Source organism: Lynx canadensis, chromosome B2 (genome assembly GCF_007474595.2).
Source record: "Lynx canadensis isolate LIC74 chromosome B2, mLynCan4.pri.v2, whole genome shotgun sequence".
NCBI lineage: Eukaryota > Metazoa > Chordata > Mammalia > Carnivora > Felidae > Lynx > Lynx canadensis.
In genome coordinates this window covers 120,520,940-120,539,611 of record NC_044307.1, presented here as the reverse complement: position 1 = coordinate 120,539,611, position 18,672 = coordinate 120,520,940, and the positions used below count along the sequence as shown (strand labels likewise).

At 40.7% G+C, this 18,672-nt stretch overlaps 1 protein-coding gene across 1 annotated transcript; it reads left to right on the top strand.

The window, feature by feature from the left end:
- Positions 1-480: 480 nt before the first annotated feature.
- LOC115514405 (vascular non-inflammatory molecule 3) lies at positions 481-10,547 on the top strand. The gene is made up of 7 exons (XM_030316373.1): positions 481-764; positions 879-1,009; positions 5,144-5,336; positions 6,793-7,084; positions 7,891-8,264; positions 9,511-9,684; positions 10,355-10,547. The coding sequence occupies exons 1-7, from the start codon at positions 552-554 to the stop codon at positions 10,481-10,483; spliced, it is 1,506 nt and encodes a 501-aa protein (XP_030172233.1). The 5' UTR covers positions 481-551; the 3' UTR covers positions 10,484-10,547.
- The last annotated feature ends 8,125 nt before the right edge of the window (positions 10,548-18,672 follow it).

Sequence of the window (18,672 nt, the reverse complement as noted above, 5' to 3'; positions counted from 1 at the left end):
GAAAATATATTTTATTTAAAAAAAGAGTTCAACAGGGGTGCCTGGGCGGCTCAGTAGGCCAAGCATCAGACTTCTACTCAGGTCATGATCTCACGGCTCATGAGCTCGAGCCCTGCATTGGGCTCTGTGCTGACTCTCTCTCTCTCTCTCTCTCTCTCTCTCTCTCTCTCTCTCTCTGTCTCTCTCCCTTCCCCCACTCATGCATGTGCTCTCTGTATCCCAGAATTAATAAATAAACTTTAAAAAAGGAGTTCAACAGCCAGTGGTTTTGGGATTGGCTTGAACTCATCTGATTCACTCACTAATTTCACTTCTAGAGTTGAATAAACCTCTGAACCACTGTCAACAAGAACATTGCACACTTGAGTCAACGTGATTTTGTACTTCTGGCTGTCAGTTTTCTTGCGCAACATTCTTTCTTAATGTGTTGTGTAACGTTATTTCTGTGAAAATATAAATACCCGGAAGCGAGCCGGGTTTTACCCTAAAACTTTCTCCAGTGATACCAAATAGGAGAGTCTGAGTTTATCGAAGATCACCAACTTCTCGCTATGATTACATCATATTTTCCAAAATATGTGGCGCTATTTGCCATCTGTGTCCTATGTGTGGGTGCATTGGACACTTTCGTTGCTGCAGTGTATGAGCACGCTGTCATATTGCCAAACAGAACAGAGACACCAGTTTCCAAAGAAGAAGCTTTGCTCCTGATGAACAAGAACATAGATGTTTTGGAGAACGCAGTTAAACTGGCAGCCAGGCAGGTACTGTCCTTTCTTACGCTGGCTGGGATATTGCAGAGGAAATTTGAAACTTGGAAAGAGTGTGGGTATTTGGAATTTGTGAAACACTGTTTTGCTCGTACTTGTTTTGAGCAGGGTGCACATATCATTGTTACCCCAGAAGATGGAATTTATGGCTGGGTTTTCACAAGAGAGACCATTTACCCCTATCTGGAAGATATCCCAGACCCAGAGGTGAACTGGATTCCATGTACAGATCCCCAGAGGTAATGTCATTACCCTTTGATTTTTGAACAAAAAAAAATTGTGATATTGCAAAAATACAAATAACAAATCCATTAAACTTGACTCGTTCTCTTTTCTGGCAATCAATTTATGGCTCTGGACCCACAAGCCTCTTCATACTGTGTGCCGTCTGGCATGGCTTGAGATGATGATTCTTGGTTGGTTATTTATTGTGGCTTTCTTTAATGAATGGCCTGTGTGTACATAGTTTTTATAATAAATACACTCCATGGGGTTTCAACAAAGTGAAAAAGTTGTACTAGCTAGGACTTCTGTCCCCAAATAAAGTAAGCTCACCCATGAATACCTGTCCCCTTTGCAGGAATGGTAAAAAGATAAATGAACTTATGTTTCCAAAGAGCTCTGATATCACTCGCATTTGCCGTGTGATGAGAATGGCAGGTGGAAACTGCACAGGACTTGAAAAAGGAAACATCGTTTCCAAGACAATACCACCTCCTAGCTGTGTGATGGGCGGCAGATCACCTAAATACTTCACATCTCAGTTTCTTTATCCATGAAACAGCGATAATAAAATTTCCTGTCCTACTTCCTACACTAGACAAGAGTGTCAACTGAAGTGATACACGTAGAATCTAAACACAGTTGTGCCGCCTCCAATGTTAGCTGTCACGATTCCTTTTTTTTTTTTTCACAAAAATAATTGGATCTGGGGGCGCCTGAGTAGCTCAGTCGGTTAAGCGTCCTGCTTCAGCTCAGGTCATGATCTCACGGTTTGTGAGTTCGAGCTCCACATCAGGCTCTGTGCTGACAGCTCAGAGCCTGGAACCTGCTTCGGATTCTGTCTCCCTCTCTCTGTTCCTCCCCCACTCGCACTCTTTCTCTCTCTCTCTCTCTCTCAAAAATAAATAACGATTAAAAAAAAATAAAAATAAAGGATGATTGGATCTGAACTTCTTTGTTTTCTTGTCTTTGAGAAATGTAAGCAATTATTAATAGCTATAGTTTAAGCATAACTTTTCAATGTTTATTTTATTTTTGAGAGACAGAGAGACAGAGCATGAGGGGGGTGGGGCAGAGAGAGAGGGAGACACAGAATCCAAAGCAGGCTCCAGGCTCCCAGCTGTCAGCACAGAGCCCGATGCGGGGCTTGACCTCACAAACTGCAAGATCGTGACCTGAGCTAAAGTCGGACACCCAACCAACTGAGCCACCCAGGCACTTCGTTTAAGCATAACTTTCTTAGGGAACATCTGTATAAAACATAAGACAGACTTATGAAATTATTTTAGATGTATTTACTTTTTAAAATAGTTTATATGTAATTCCTTTAAAAGGCAAAATCTGTGCATTAAAAAAAATTTAATTTGCTAATTTTAAACTTGCAGGCATCTGTTCCGAACTATATCTATTGTACAAGAAAAAGAATGTCTTCAATAATTTTAACATTTGAAATTGACTGGGGGGGGGGTTCAAGTCCAACGTTGCAACATAGGAGTTCTACTGTGTGGGTCAGTTTCACCTAGGAGTTTCACCTTTGAAAAAATAATCTAAGTGTTGCATCGTCTATGTTTACAGTAACCGCATTAACTATAACTCAATGTTTACTTGATCATGAGGTTTGTTTTTTTTTTCCCCCAGAGCAGGAAGGACTCATTATCTGCAGTAATCCAAGAGGCTGATTCTAAAATTCACTTTATTTGCCTGGGCTGATAATACTGACTTTCCTAGGGGAAAGAGGTCCTGAATCCTGATAATTAATCTCAGATGAATTATTTTAAGTTGGAAAGGTAGATGACTGATGAAACTTCAACATTATTGAGGGTTGCAGACATTTACTCAAATGGTAAGCTTTCAGCCTGACTTACAAAAACAGAAATCTGATATTTAATAAGATGGTAATATTGGTTTTAAAAAAAAGCCACCATTTCTTCCCTAGTAATATTTATACTTAAAGGGGATAATAGAGGGCCACCTAGTTATCCTTGTGTATTTAAATACCATCATTTACAATACTGACCTGTCCCATGCTTCCTTGAGCATTACCCATGAGGAGTAATAGAAGATATTAAAATGCCCTAATTATTTAGCAGGAAGAAAGAAGAAAGAAAGAAAGAAAGAGAAAGAGAGAGAGAGAGAAAGAAACAGAAAGAAAGAAAAAAAGAAAGAAAGAAAGAAAGAAAGAAAGAAAGAAAGAAAGAAAAAAGAAAATAGGTGATAGTTTCATTGAAAGTTTTAAAGAATATCAATGTTAACAATGCTGCCCTGTTTTTCCTGAGGGCAAAAAAAAAGAAAAAAGAAAAGAAATGATCTGAAACAGTAGTCATAAATCATAAATCATAAATCAATTGCTGTCATAAATTTGCCCTTTCTCTTCAAAGATTAGGTCCACATCAACTGTAGAGAGGCTGAGAGATGATGGAGAGAACCCAAATGGCTTCTAGAAGCAGTAAATCCATCAGTTTCCTGGGTTGTCCCCCTGTAGTTACAAAGTGCATAATGGCCATTATTTCTTTATGGAGCATCTACGTGGTTCCAGGAATTGTACCTGGTACACTAAACATATTGTCTCGTTCACTTTATGTGACAGGTATAACTATTTCCATTTTTCATATCAGGGAAAAAAGGAGGCTTACAGTCTCATATTGGTAATTAACATGGCAGGAAATCAAAGCCAGCCATTTCCATCTGAGCCCTGATAAGTGGTAGACTTGGAGCACCTGGATGCACCATATTGTATTTGAAATCACCAGTGACCAGTGAATCCACTCCTTTGACAGAATGTTCTGGTTGCAAACATTTTTTTCTTTTCTGCATATCTGTCTCTCTATAACTTTAGTCTTTGTACTGCCTTTATTACTTTATATATTATCATTGTATATATATGACTCATCTCCTTCAGATTAGAGCCTTTCAAATATTTGAAGCCACCTATCATTCCACCTATTTTGTCACCTCAATCTCTTCTTATTTCTTGGTCAATGTCCCCAATGTAGATGGATTTGGCAATACTTTGAGAAGCAATTTTGTAGTCTGTATTTATCTCAGGGTTTCTCATGAACACCCTCGCAGGCAGGCAGGAAGTAATTATGTTGTACTGACAGATAAGGAAACTGAGGCAACACAATGAAGTCCCTTCCTTCTTTCTTTCTTTCTTTCTTTCTTTCTTTCTTTCTTTCTTTCTCTTTCTTTTTCTTTCTCTCCTTTTTCCTTTTCTTTCTTTCTTCCTTTCTTTTCTTTCTCCTTCCTCCCTCCCTTCCTTCCTCCCTCCCTTCCTCCCACCTTTCTTTCTTTCTTTCTTTCTTTCTTTCTTTCTTTCTTTTTTTTCTCTCTCCTTTTTCCTTTTCTTTCTTCCTTTCTTTTCTTTCTCCTTCCTCCCTCCCTTCCTTCCTTCCTCCCTCCCTTCCTCCCTCCTTCCCTCCCTTCCTTCCTGAAATATTTCAAGTACATAATGATGCATTTGTTCTCTATAGAAGACGATTGACATAGGAACAACTATTTACTACTTCCTAGTAAGAGTATGGCTAGAATTATAGAAAAGCTCCTCCCCACTAAAAGAGTGTGTTAAATTTCAAGCCCTTCATTTGCCTGCCTAGAAGCACTTTATAAGAGAAAGCTTTCCTTCTCTTCTTTCTCCTCTTCCTCCACCATCTTTCCAGTGTTTCAGTCTCACACTGCAACTGAGAGTCTGGCACATTAAAATAGGTTAGCCTTCAGGGGAGGCGGGGGGATGGGCAAGATGGGCAAAGGGGAGTGGGAGATACGGGATTCCCGTTATGGAATGAATTAGTCATGGACTAAAAGGCACAGTATAGCAAATGTAGTCCATGGTATTGTCATAGTGTTGTATGGTGACAGATGATCGCTGCACTGGTAGTGAGCATAGCACGACATCGAGGACTGTCGAATCATTAGACTGTACATCTAGAACTAATGTAACAATGTGTCAACTATACTTCAATAAAAAATAAACAAGGTAAACTAGGTTAGCTTTCATAAATATGAAGATTATATTGCATGTGGAATTTTAGATCTTTTCTGATTTGATTCTTAATCTAGAGCTTGTGTTCTAAGTAACAGGCAAATAAAGTATGTTCTGGAAGATTAGAAATCACTCAAGTACAGTAAGTTTAAGGCCATATCTATTAAATCAGGTTTGGCTACACCCCAGTGCAACAAAGGCTCAGCTGCCTGGCCAAGGACAACTCCATCTACGTTGTGGCAAATATTGGGGACAAGAAGCCATGCAATGCCAGTGACCCTCAGTGTCCCCCCGATGGCCGTTACCAGTACAACACTGATGTGGTGTTTGATTCTGAGGGTAGGCTGGTGGCACGCTACCATAAGGTAAGAATATCTTCTTGTGTTTGTTTGTGGTATATATGTACATTCATTTGTTGAACATGGCTGAAAGAGCTGTTATGAACGCGTCTCTTGATTATTACGCTTTAGTTGAAAAGGGGGTTTCATTTACTCTGGTCTCATATAAGGGTTCTGAGTTTGAATTAAGCATGAAGTAGAATTTGGCAGAATATTGAATGTGATCATAGTCTCACAAAGATGTTAATAGTCTCTGAGAAAGAAGGAGAAATGCTGTTATACCCTGGTTAGTGTTTTGGCTCAATTCATTGACACTCATAGCATGACTAAGCTTTATCAGATGTAGTCTGTCCCTCAGAGGCTCAAAAGACGTCAGCCGTTCCTCTAGCTCTCTTAACCTGTGTTACAGCTTTTACTCGAGCTGTGCTTTTAGAGACCCCATGGTGCTCAACATAAAGCTCACATTCTGTAGGAGCAAAATCCAGAGGAAGAGTGTATTTTTGCCCTGCCTTGTAGACCTCGTCATCACACCTTGACTCCAGTTAGGCTATGTGCCTTCCTTGAGCCGATCCCTGCGGGATGAAGGACAAGCTTCCACCTGCGTGTAGGGTAGAGGAGCAAGTGACCCTCGCTGAAGGGGAGGGGGTATTGCCAGAGCACAAATATGTACACATCAAGCCTCATGGTACGTAGTATCTGAGCAAGTACTCTTGACCCGGGGCAAAGTGGAGTTGGGGAGCAATAATCAAGCTGGAAAAAAATTACCAATGGCTCACTGATTAACAAGTGTGAGCTATTACCTTGCCTAACTTTACTTTATTTTTTTTTTAATTTTTTTTTCAACGTTTATTTATTTTTGAGACAGAGAGAGACAGAGCATGAACAGGGGAGGAGCAGAGAGAGGGAGACAGAATCTGAAACAGGCTCCAGGTTCTGAGCTGTCAGCACAGAGCCCGACGCGGGGCTTGAACTCACGGACTGTGAGATCACGACTTGAGCCGAAGTCAGACGCTTAACTGACCAAGCCACCCAGGCGCCCCAGCCTAACTTTACTTTAAATGTATTTCACTTCTGTAAACCCAGCAGTATCAAAGGGAGATATGACAAAGTTAATTTTATTACTACGTGCTAGGTTTCACACTGGCAGTGTTGTTGGTATTTAAAGAATACAGTAACAAAAAATCTGAAGTTTATAAGATTCAGATTTTCAACCTGTGATGTTAAGAGAAATAGTCACCTTTCAAATATCATTTTTAGATATGATTTCGTTCGTTAGTTGTGGAAAGGTGGAGTTTTCTGACCAGCACCGTTGTAATAAAACTCCTAGACAGTGGTATACTGGGTGTGATTTCTGCAAATTTATGTGCAATAGTTTTAAATATGCATGTTCAACATGGCTGGGAAAAAAATTTTGATGGGTATGAAACACCTCTCCTTGGTAGTTTTCTCATGAATTTCCCCCTTCTTTGCTTTTTGTTAACAGTACAATCTTTTTGCGCCTGAAATTCAATTTGATTTCCCCAAGGATTCAGAATCTGTGACTTTTGAGACTCCTTTTGGGAAGTTTGGCATTTTCACTTGCTTTGACATTTTTTCTCACACCCCAGCTGTGGTGGTGGTGGATGAGTTTCAAGTGGACAGCGTCCTCTACCCGGTGGCGTGGTACAACACGCTGCCCCTTCTGTCGGCTGTTCCCTTCCACTCTGCGTGGGCCAGAGCCATGAGAGTCAACTTGCTTGCTGCGAATACCCACAACACCAGCATGCACATGACAGGTAACTCACACGTGTCCTGCACCGACTGGCCATGATAGTCTTAGACAGTCTTCATTGATTTCCAAGCCACACTTGTCTTTAATAATTCCTTTATTAATTCTAATGTCACAAAATTAATAATAACATGGCTTTCAGTGGCAATATGTTTTAAGGACCGTTATCCCTGTGAGTACGGAAGGAGGTAAACGCTATTATCTCAATTACACATGAGGGAACATTGGAGTTAAAGAGAAGTCAAGTCACATGAACAAACAAACAAACAAAAACAAGCAAAAAAAGAAAAACAAAGCCAGATCTAAAGAACTTTGCTGCCAGCATCCATCAGTAATAGTGAAATAAATCTTTGTGGTTAAGGTGATAAAATCATTTTAGACTTAACCAGAGTTTATCCTTCATTGCATCCATGTTCGAGGTAATACAAGCTCCCCTCTTGACTGCTTGGGTTATTCATTGATCCAGATGAAGAAACTTAAACACAAATAAATTAGACAGGTCAGCAGAGAGCTAAAATTATTCTTCGTGTTGGGGAATTTTCTAGTTGTTTGTTAAGTTGGTTAAAGAAGAGGTAGTTTAAGTAAAAAAGCCAATTGACCCAAGTCAATTGATAATTTCAGTGCAAGCAGAACCTAATGGAGGACACAGAGGCAAATGAGAACTATGCCAGGCTAACAAGCTATCTCCTTAACTGTCCTGAAAGTGCTTATGCTTTCATAAAGCCATATCGAATTTCTCTGGGGGATGATTTTATGAGTTTGTAACCATGCAAAATTTGGAACCAATATTTGTGTTGCCTTGTGTCGCCATAGGGAGTGGAATCTACGCACCGGAAGCGGTCAAAGTGTATCACTATGACATGGAAACAGAGAGTGGCCAGCTGATGCTGTCCGAACTGAAGTCCCGGCCGCGAAGTGAACCCACCTATCCTGTAGCTGTTGACTGGAGTGCTTATGCCAGAAGTGTCAAGCCATTCTTGTCTGAACAGTCAAATTTTCCGGGGATGATTTATTTTGATGAGCTCACCTTCATTGAGCTTAAGAGAAACACAGGAAATTACACAGTTTGCCAGAAAGACCTGTGCTGTCACTTAACTTACAAGATGTCGGAGAAACGAACAGATGAGGTTTACGCACTAGGTGCTTTTGATGGACTGCACACAGTAGAAGGTCAATATTACCTACAGGTAAACAATAGTGACGTAAGTTAGAATGGATTGTTTATTAGTTTTTCTTCTGGATCATCACTGCATTTCTTTAAAAATCGTGCTGGATTCAGTTACTTGGTAGCCCGTTACAGTCATCACTGAAGTTTTCCCCCAGAGCACTTTGTTTAGCCTTAGCAAGAACAGAATGTCTTCTCTTGGCTGCAAGGTAAAACATAAAGCGAGTTGATGAGCTCTCAGCCAGCTGGATTCAAGTTGAAAGGCTGCAACCTCCATGCCTTCTCGTTTTGTGTCAGGTTACTTTAGAACAGTGCTTTTCGAACTGTCTTCAACAGGAGTCCAGAATCACAAGTCCGTTTCATGTTACGATGCTGTGCGGTCAAGATGGGTGATGGTAATTGAAACAAATATTTTTTTTATGACTTCAATTAGAATTAGAAGTAGCCATAATTATGAGCAAGAGCAGTCTGACTTTTAAAATCCAATTTATTGCATTTCACTTTATTTAAAAGAGAGAGAGAGAGAGAGAGAGAGAGAGAGAGTTAGTCCTGACCTATTGAACTGATTTTCAGATTCACTAAGAGCCTCTGACCTCCAGTTTGAAAAGACTGCTTAAGAGGTGTAGGGGATAAAGGCAGGCCATCCCAAGAGGAGCCATTTGGGCATGAAGATTATTGTGAATTTAAAAAGCAATTAAAAGCCAGAAGATTCAGAAAAAGCTCTTTACCTCCCCCACAACTGCCTACAAAAATTTAGTTAGAGGATCTGCTTCAGAAAGGGAGCTATTAGGGTAAGAATGTGAGGACAGGAACCAGGTGTGGCGAACAGGGAGGAGCCTCACAAGGCCTGTTGGATCAAAGGCCTCCACATTCCAGCGTTTCTAAGAGGCCCGGCAAATATTTGTGTACCCAATGTTTATTCTTTCTCATCTTACTGTAAATTGCATTCCTTCCCTTTGAAGTCCCAGACCCCTACGCCCTCCTCCTTATTCCAGAACGATATGCGCACCTCATTTTGCCTGTCTTGGGAATTGCCATGTCTGTGTGGATTCCCAAATGTACAAAATTCAATTTGACGTTCTCCTGTTAATCTGTCTCGTGTCCATTCAATTCTTAGTCTGGCCAGAAGGACCTTGACGGGGACAGGAAATTCTTCCTCCCTGACAGATGCGACTTAACAAATCTTCCTCTATTCCTTGAGATTGTGTCTTTCATGGAGAAACTATTTCCAAGATCTCTGACTACTTCTCTCTCCTTTGCCTACACAGATATGCACATTACTGAAGTGTCAAATCAGTGACCTGAGAACTTGTGGGGAGCCCGTGGGGTCAGCTTTCACCAAGTTGGAAGAATTCTCCCTCAGCGGCACATTTGCAACACGTTATGTTTTCCCACAGATCATTCTCAGTGGAAGTCAGCTTGCTCCTGAAAGGCATTATGAGGTAGGAGGAATTCAGGATGATCAATTTCTTTGAACAGATGGGGTAGACTAGCACCATGGAAATCTTTGAGATTGTGACACAGTGTTGCAGTGCTGTGGTTCACATTATACAGGCAGAGCTTTAAAGACACGGGAAGCTTTAATATGGAAGAGAAATTGTGGTTCTAGATGTCTTTAGGCTGTGACAGAGAATTTGGGGTTCACTTTTTCTACATAAATGCGATGCTGAGATCCAAGGCAACAGTAGGGTTATGGACGACGGCAGCTAATGTTCTCTTTATTTGCATAAATAAATAAATTTTTTTTTAATGGTGTGGAAGGCCCAAGTTAAACACATTAAACAAAGCACCTACAGCTTATTTCATGGGCATGTTATTTTGAGAAGTTGTTCTAATGATAGCAATTATGAGAGTAATAATGGCGGTACTTCATGAGTTAAAAGAATTTTTTTTATACGTCATCTTTTTTAACCACCTGTGCGGTAGTTTATTTGCTGCACTTTCACCCAAATCTCTCTACCCTTCGACCTTTAGATCTGACACACGGGTCTTCTGACACCAAATCTCGTGTGCCTGTCTGTTACTATTTTAGAATGATGCTGTCAGAGAAGGCCTCTGGGCTGGAAACCAAAGCTCTGCACTGGAGTTAAATCCTTTGCTCTCTTTGATCAGGTCTTGAGAGACGGACGTCTGAGGAGCCGAAGCAGAACCCCTCTGCCTGTCTTAGTTTTGGCCCTGTACGGAAGAGTGTTTGACAAAGACCCTCCGCGCTTGGGGCAAGGACCCCGGAGATTAGAATGATCCCTTTCCACTGGCACACTTTCAGGATTACCCTGGCAAAGAAAGGGAGAGGGGGAAAAAAAAAGCTTCATGTCTGTTTAGAAGAGATGTCACAAATTGGCCGGAACAACAAACTTAAAACGTGAAAAGCAGTGGATGGGTTTTATATGTTTATGTTTTCCGTATTTGATATATAGCACCAACTCATTTATGGGAGCTGCATGGGGGATCCGTGTAGGTGCAATGTAAGTATATGTGAGTATATGTGTGTGTAGCAGAACATGCAGCTAAATGGAGGGGGACTTAGAAAACTCCTTTTGTGTTAACTACTCTGATATATATGAATGTTTGTCTATCATTTGTAAATACACTGGGGCACCTTAAGTATGCAGAGGGCTTTTGATCCTCTTTGATTACGATATAGGAAGTAAAAAACAAGGGCATCTCCTAAAGTAATTATGAGTAACTTTTCAAAAATTTTGAGCAACTTGTTAACTGATTAAAATTCTTCTATTATCTGTTTATTATACTCAAGTTCTAATTGTATGGAAATCAGATCCTTAGGATGGAAACAAAAAAGAAAAAATGATCTCCCCTCAGACCACACCCTGTCTCCTTCTGGAAATATTCTATCCTAAAATTTATCCAATCCTGATTAAGCCCCCTGGATCCTCAGATTTGTTGCAGTCTGTGTTACACTGGGAGCTTCCTTAGAAAGGGCCACCCTGTCACCTTTCCCCCAGTTACCATTGGTCTCTCAGCCCTGTTACCACTGAGCTCTTTTTTTTCCAGGTGGTCACTGATTAACACTGGGAAGAGACACACAGGAGAGCAGGGAGCTTTCTGGTTCATGCGGGAGTGGTTGGGGATCACTCTGGGCTGGGGACATCTTTTTCACACAGAAGATGACAGTTGCTCTCCTAGGCTTCTCCCAGATGCTTATTTCCATTCCATTTAGTTCAACCCAGTTCCAGGAGGCTGGAGATGTTCTGAGCAGCAGACGATCCCCTTGATCTCTGCTCCCGTCATGTCCGGATTTCCTCTCCAGGGGCTATGCCATTCAGATCCCAAGATTGTACCGGTGCCCCGGACTCTTCCATGCGGGACACGGGCATCTTCCGTCCTGATGGTCTTGTGCTGGCTTTTTCTAGAATTCTTCCCTCTCTTTCCTAGACATTTGTCTGGTGACAGCATTAGTACCTGGTGGCCCCAGTCTCTTCACCACCCTTCACCCCATGCATGTTACGTAAGCGACCTCTGCCCCCTTTCTCTAGCATGAGGAGACCACAGAATCACCAGATTCTGTGAGTTTCTCCACTCCTACTCACGATGACTCAACAAACAAGCTGTCTCTCTGGAAGTTGTTTTGATCCTTATCTTTTAATACCACATGTTTTTTATTTCTTTGACCTCTTTAGTCTCTCTCCTATCTCCCCCCCCCCACACTTTATTTACCATGACTTATAAATGAGGAGCTCTGATAGACTCACTCCTCAGAGCAGTGACTTCCTCGTCTAAATTCTTCTTTGGAGAGTGAAATCCTTCTTTTGGCTTCAGCTAGTATTCCTGAGTCAGCAGAGTATAATCTACAGGTGAGCAAAAATATTTTTTCTTTTTATGGGAGACAGTTTAGCCACAGAACAATGGTTAGGACTGATAGTTAAAAAATAAATGTTTTATTAAGTTCTGTGGCAAAAATATATACATTCTTACAATGTAAATAACTGTACCAATCAGATTCACGTCCGTCCATAGAAAGTTGAAAGTGTTCCAGTCAGTAAGTATTAAATAACAAGAATTCAACTGAGTAAATTTAAAGACCAAATTGGCTTCATTCAGTGATTTATGAGTCCAGCAGCATTTCATCTAGGGGGGGAAAAAAACAAAAACAAAACTCCATTGAGGTTTAGAAAAAGGAAGGTTTTTTAAAGGCAGAGAGGGAGTGGAAAAAGAAAAATTATTATCAAACAATGCATTATTTTATTCAAGGTGGCTCTCCTACGGGGAGCTTAAGGATTAAGTTCTAGTACAGCCCAGGAAATTTCAGGTTGTCTGGTTAAAGTTCACATTTCTGGGAGAAGCTGAAGCTGCCAGTTAGGTTACGTATTAAGTCTTGGTGGGGTTTAGAATAAGTGACTCCATTTTGGAACTGCTGTCTTCTTTTTAACAATATTAATATCTAGGCATATATATTTAGTAGCAACACAGAGGCAGATTTCTTATCTTGTATCATACATAACATACTATAACTCTGACTCCGATCCCACTTCTGATCACCACCTACAATTCTGACACCCAATTCTGAGGTGTGGGAGGAGGGTCCCACACCATTAAGCAATTGTCTGACACCAGCTGGAGATCCTACAATTCAACTCAATTCTGATACTATATACCTAGAGACAGTGTTGGGTCCCACAGTTGAGGGGCTTAGCCCCACAAAACTGCCCTCTCCCCACTTTAGACGTCAAGCCCAGATTGTCACCTGTGCTTCTGACTGACTGGTTATACAAAGGAGGGTCCAAGGACACCCTCCTTCGGTTTGGTTAATTTGCCCTAGTGGCTCACTGGAACTCAGAAACATTTTACTCACTGGATTACTCGTGTAAAAAAACAAAATTCAACCGAGTAAATTTGAAGATCTAATTGTCTTTGGAAATGATTCATGAGTCAGGCAGGCAGCATCCCATTGCAAGTGGAGGGGAGCCCCCCGGAGCTAAACAAAAAAAAGTATTTAAAGGCAGAGAAAGGGCATAAAATAAATAAGTAGAAAAATAAAGTAAAATAAATAAAATAAAATAAAATAAATTAAAATAAATAAAAAAGAAGAAGCAGAAGAAGGAGAAGAAAGGAATTTATTAGCAAGGAATGCATTGTTTAGGCCAAGTTGCCCTTCTAAGTGAAGTAGTAAGTACTACTTACTACTCCAATCCTGGTCTAGAATTGACCAGGAAATTTGATGTTGACTGGTTACAGGTTACATGGGGTAACATTTGGGGTGTTGCAATGCAGTAGGTTAGGTAGTAAGTCTTGGTTTACTAGATGGGGGTTTTGGGGTGATGATGGGTTGGTCCCAGAGCCAATGGCCAAGGAAGAATTCTTGAAGACATCTTTGGTGCAAAAAGGTGATTTTATGAAAGCATGGGGACAGGGCCCGTGGGCAGAAAGAGCTGCACTGGGGGTTGTGACGGGTAACTGATTATATACCATCAGGTTGGGAGGGGGTAAGGGGTAGAGTAAGTCTCTAAGGTATTTTGGAAGCAAGGTTTTCAGGACCTTGAGGCAGCTGAGCTCCTGGAGGGAGGTCACTCTGCCTGTTTCAGGACTTGTCGATGGGCTGTAGGCAGTAAGGGGATTTACTTTTTCATTTGCCTTTGTTTCCCACATCATCTGGGCAAGTACTTAAACCCCCTTCCATCTTGATGAGGGTGATAGTAGGGCTCCAGGAAACAGAATCTATAGGTTTCTGGAGATTAAGCTATGGATAAGATTGCCTTTCTTCTTGCAGTTTACTAAGTTATCTGTAAACCGAAGGCGACTCCTGTCCTGCATGACTGTGATCTCTATCAGTCAACCATTTGCTCTCTTTCCTTTCCCCTATTCTTTGGGCAGCCAGGGGTGTCTGAGAAATATCACTCATATCCCACCTAGTGATGGCAGGGGGTTCTGTTAGCCTGTACTTTGCCCCCTCAGCTTGCCCCAGTCTCCCTCATCCTACTTGACTTGGGGCCTTAACCTAAGTGATGCCATTTTGGGTCTGTGATTTTCTTTTTAACAATCCCCTCCTTTTGACCAGACTTTCAGTTTACCTGAGAGATGTGATCAAATTTAAGGCAGTAATGCCACTGCTCTGAAGTTCTTGAAGCTTTTGTTGATTCTTTGTGTGGCATTCACAGGTCATGACTTTTTTCTTTACTCTGTGATATCTGCGGATTATGAGTTTAGGTTTGCACCCTGTAAGTCAGTCATCCTTGGTTCCTTTGCTGATGCATTTAAAAAGTTTGAAAGAATATCAGGTACCAGGAAGGCTGTTACGATTACTATAAGTGGGATAATTCCCAACGTTTGGAGTGTACGTTTGGAGTCATGGTCCCTGCTGTCGGGTCTTTGAGCGCAACAGTCAAGAAAAGAAACCTTGAAACATTTTTGGTGCAAAAAAGTGCTTTTATTAAAGCCAGGGACAGGATTCAGGGGCAGAAAGAGCTGCACTTGTGATGGTGAGGTGTGACTGATACATATTTTGGAGTTTAACACGCAGGGATTTCTGTATGTTAAAGAAAACTTCTAGGATCCTGGAGTTCTGGCTATTGTCAAGCTAAGATTGCTTTTCGTCTCTAGCAAAGCATTAACATTAAGGCAGTTTGTGAGTTCCTTAAGGAATGTCACACTCTGCAGGTCTCAAGTATTTATCAATGGGCTGCAGGTTGTAAGGAAATTTTATTTGCATTTCTTTTGCCTTTGGTCTCTTCATTATTCTCTTCCCACCCCCACTCTCCACACCCCCACCCCAACAATTTGACCCTTAAATCTTTGAGATTGCTGAGGTGGAAGGTCTTGTCTTCTGTAACCTTTTCCTACGTAGAGATGTCCCTACCTATGGGTCAACATTGGTCAGTTGGGGAATTTATATAAAGGAGTTACGAAAGGCAGAGGCAGTCAAATCCAAGACAGACAACATACATGAATCTCTTTCATCTGTCAGCTTGAAGTCATGGAAGTGAAGGAGCTTAGGCACCAGGCAGGGAGGACACTGGAAGAGACCACAAATTAAGATCAATATTATTATGAGAAAAAGAAGCCTAATAAGAGACCCTGTGTTAGTTTGGACTGAAATTTTCCTTCCGTCCAGGAGCTTAACCAATCATAAGGGGGGAGAGAAGGATGATGTAAAGTGCCAATTTGGAGATTCATATCTTTTAGCAATCTTGTTACGTTTTTGTGATAATCTGGAGTATAATCTTTTAAAAATTCTGGAATATATACACTACATTCTGTTTTGATAATGGCACATGGTAACTACTTGTGCAGCTGTATAAAGCAGGTAAGGTCATTTAATTTTGTAGAACTGCTTACATATCTGCTTAATGGCAGCATTGAGTAAGGAATACTGCTTTGTGAGTCATTTAGTGCTTTTACAGTTTATTGATTAAGGGCTTCCACATGACAAATGCCATTCTCTAGTCCCATTGATGGAACAAAGATGGACATTAAGTGATCATATCGGTGAAGTATTGATCGTGTCCCTTGTTGTTTTAAATTTGGAAGATTAGCCAGGGTTGTCATGGTTTTGATAATACACCCATAAATCCAAGCAAGACTCAAGGGGCAATGACCTATTATCCATCCTGGAGGAAGCCAGGGCCATAGGTTAGATCCACATAACCATTGGATCCCGTTTGGAGCTACCCATCCAATTCTGGGCTACCTTGTCCAATCGGTAGTAGCAAACCAATCAGAAGCAAACCAATCAGTAGCCTGGAATACAATGGTTTGAGAACAGATTTCTAGAGATAGCCAGCCAAACGTCGTGTGCTGTTTGTCCAGGTATCATATATATGGTTTCTTTGTTCCCAGTGTAAAAATTGCCTTTTGACTGAGTTGTCCAATGAAGGGGTGTGAACCATAAATATTAATCCCCGATTTGGTATATATATTGTCCTGGGTAAATTGATAAGTAGAGTTTTATAGTCTAGGCACTCCTTGATGGGCATTAACTAGTGGGCTTGTGAATTCAATTAAAACCTTAGTAGTGGAGGGTATGAAAAAGTCTGGTTATGACCTGGAAAGTTCCAAGTCATACTGATCATGGGCCAAGAAGAAACATTATGTCTAATGATAGAATTATCACGATACATGCTAGTGTTAGGATTATGTATTATATTTAAACCATAAGTGCATAAGCAGTACTAAGCAGTGCCTTGTAAGGAGAAACACATCAGGGTAACCCAGACATACGGGACATGGGCAAAACTCCACATATCCAACAATCTATTTGATTCTGAAGTCCAGTATAATGTTGTGCCCATTGTAGAAAGGAATTGTCTATTAAAATGGGTGCACAGAGAATGAAAAGAAATTATACAACCTTCATCATCATTTGACATCTTCTACAGGTCCACAAGAGTAAGAAGTCACGTTAGTTTGTTCATTGTTTCCTATGAAGGAGTTACCGGTTTTATTGTAGATATATGAGTCCAGGAAGAGTGTCCCTTTAATTGTATTGCAGTGGGAGTACATAATATGGCCCGATATGGACTTGGGGTTTAAGCCCTCTACTATATTTGACTTCCAATATTTTAAATAAACCATGCCTCCAGGGCTTGCATGGGGTAAGCTTTCAGTTATAGTTAAATTAGATTTGGGGAGCATACGTTCGGTATATGAAGTAATTTATGAATTAACCTGGCTTCAAGTGAGTAATTAATAAAGTATTATAATCTTTATCTAATAACAGGTCCACTGTAAAATGGTTTTCCATATAATAACTCAAAATAGCTTAGTCCTATAAGTTGTTTTGGAGCAGGTCCTCATTCTGAGATGTCCTATTGGTAAGACAGTAACCCAATTTTCTTGGATCTCCAGACTAAGTTTAGTAAGGTGTGTTTTCAAGTATGATTAGCTTGGGGCACCTGAGGGGCTTTGTTGGTGAGCATCTGACTCTTGATTTCGGCTCCGGTCATGTCTCAAGGTTTGCAAGATCGAGTTCCCTATCAGCTCTGCACTGACAGCATGGAGCCTGCTTGGGATTCTCTCTCTCAAACCTCTTTCACTCTGCACCACCTCTGCTCATGCTCTCTCTTTCTCTCTCAAAAATAAAAATATAAATAAAATAAATAAATAAATATTTTAAAAACTGAAGTATGATTAGCTTTCTCTACCTTTCCAGAGAATTGTGATGCCAGCTGAGTGTAAAAAATATATAATTTTTAAGCTCATGCTATTTGTTGAGTTATGCGTGCAGTAAAACAAGGGCCATTGTCACTTTGAAGGGCTCATGGAAGGCCAAGTCTAGGAGTAACTCCTCACAACAGGACTTTGGTCACTTCTGTGGTTCTTTCAGTTTACATGGAAAGGCCTTGACTCATCCAGGGAAGGTATCAACAAACACTAGTAGGAATTTACAGCCTTTGCAAGGAGGGCATCTGTGTGACATCAAGCTGCCAGTCCTCTTCTGATATGTTCAAGTCTTCAGACTGGTTTGAAGACTGCACCTTCCAAATTTACTCCTGCACAAACAATATAGGATAGACAGAGCTATTTCATAGTAGTTGTTAAATTTATTCCATAATATAGATATATATATATATTTTTTTTTAATGGTTATTATTTTTGAGAGAGAGAGAGAGGAGAGAGAGAGAGAGAACTGGGGGAGGGGCAGAGAGAGAGCGAGCGAGGCACAGAATCTGAAGTAGGCTCAAGGCTCTGAGCTGTCAGCACAGAGCCTGATGTAGGGCTTGAACTCGTGAACAACGAGATCGTGACCTGAGCTGAAGATCGGATACTTTACCGACTGAGGCCACCCAGGAGCCCCAATCATCAATATATTTTTAATTAAATGTTCTAAAGCATATTTGCCCAAATGAGTAGCCTGCTGTAAACCCTGTACTACTTTTCACTGGTTATTTTTGGATATGAAGATTTTTTTTCCCTTGTTATTAGTAAGCCAGTCCCATGTATTTTTTTTTTTTTTTAAATATCCTCATTCCTGGACTATGTGAATTTCTTGGTCTGAATAGACTGGAGTTATGGATTGTATTAGAATGAAGACTGGTATATGTTCATTTTGTGCTGCCTGCTTCACTTGCATGGTTTGCCAAATTGTTGCTTTTAGACTCTAAATTCATACCCTTTTGATGTCCTCTAGGTGAATTACAGCTCCCTCCTCAGGCGGGTGTACAGCCTCAAGAAGGATGATTATTTCAGGCCCATATTTGGGGAATTATGATTTAATAAAAATCCCCTTTCCTTCTAACCTGCCCCATGGTCAGGTGGCACCAAGAAAGTGTATTTAGTATACTAACTAGTATAAATATTAATTTTTAGGGCTTTGGCCGATTGAAGAGCATGGGTACGTGCTCTTCATTCAGCCTTTTGGGAAGTTATTCACTGGAAGGGCTTTTGCCCCAGTGGTCTTAGTTAAGATCACTACAGCATATCCAGCATTTCTTTCTCCCTTATCCGGGAAGCTACTGCCATCAGTAAACCAACCATCG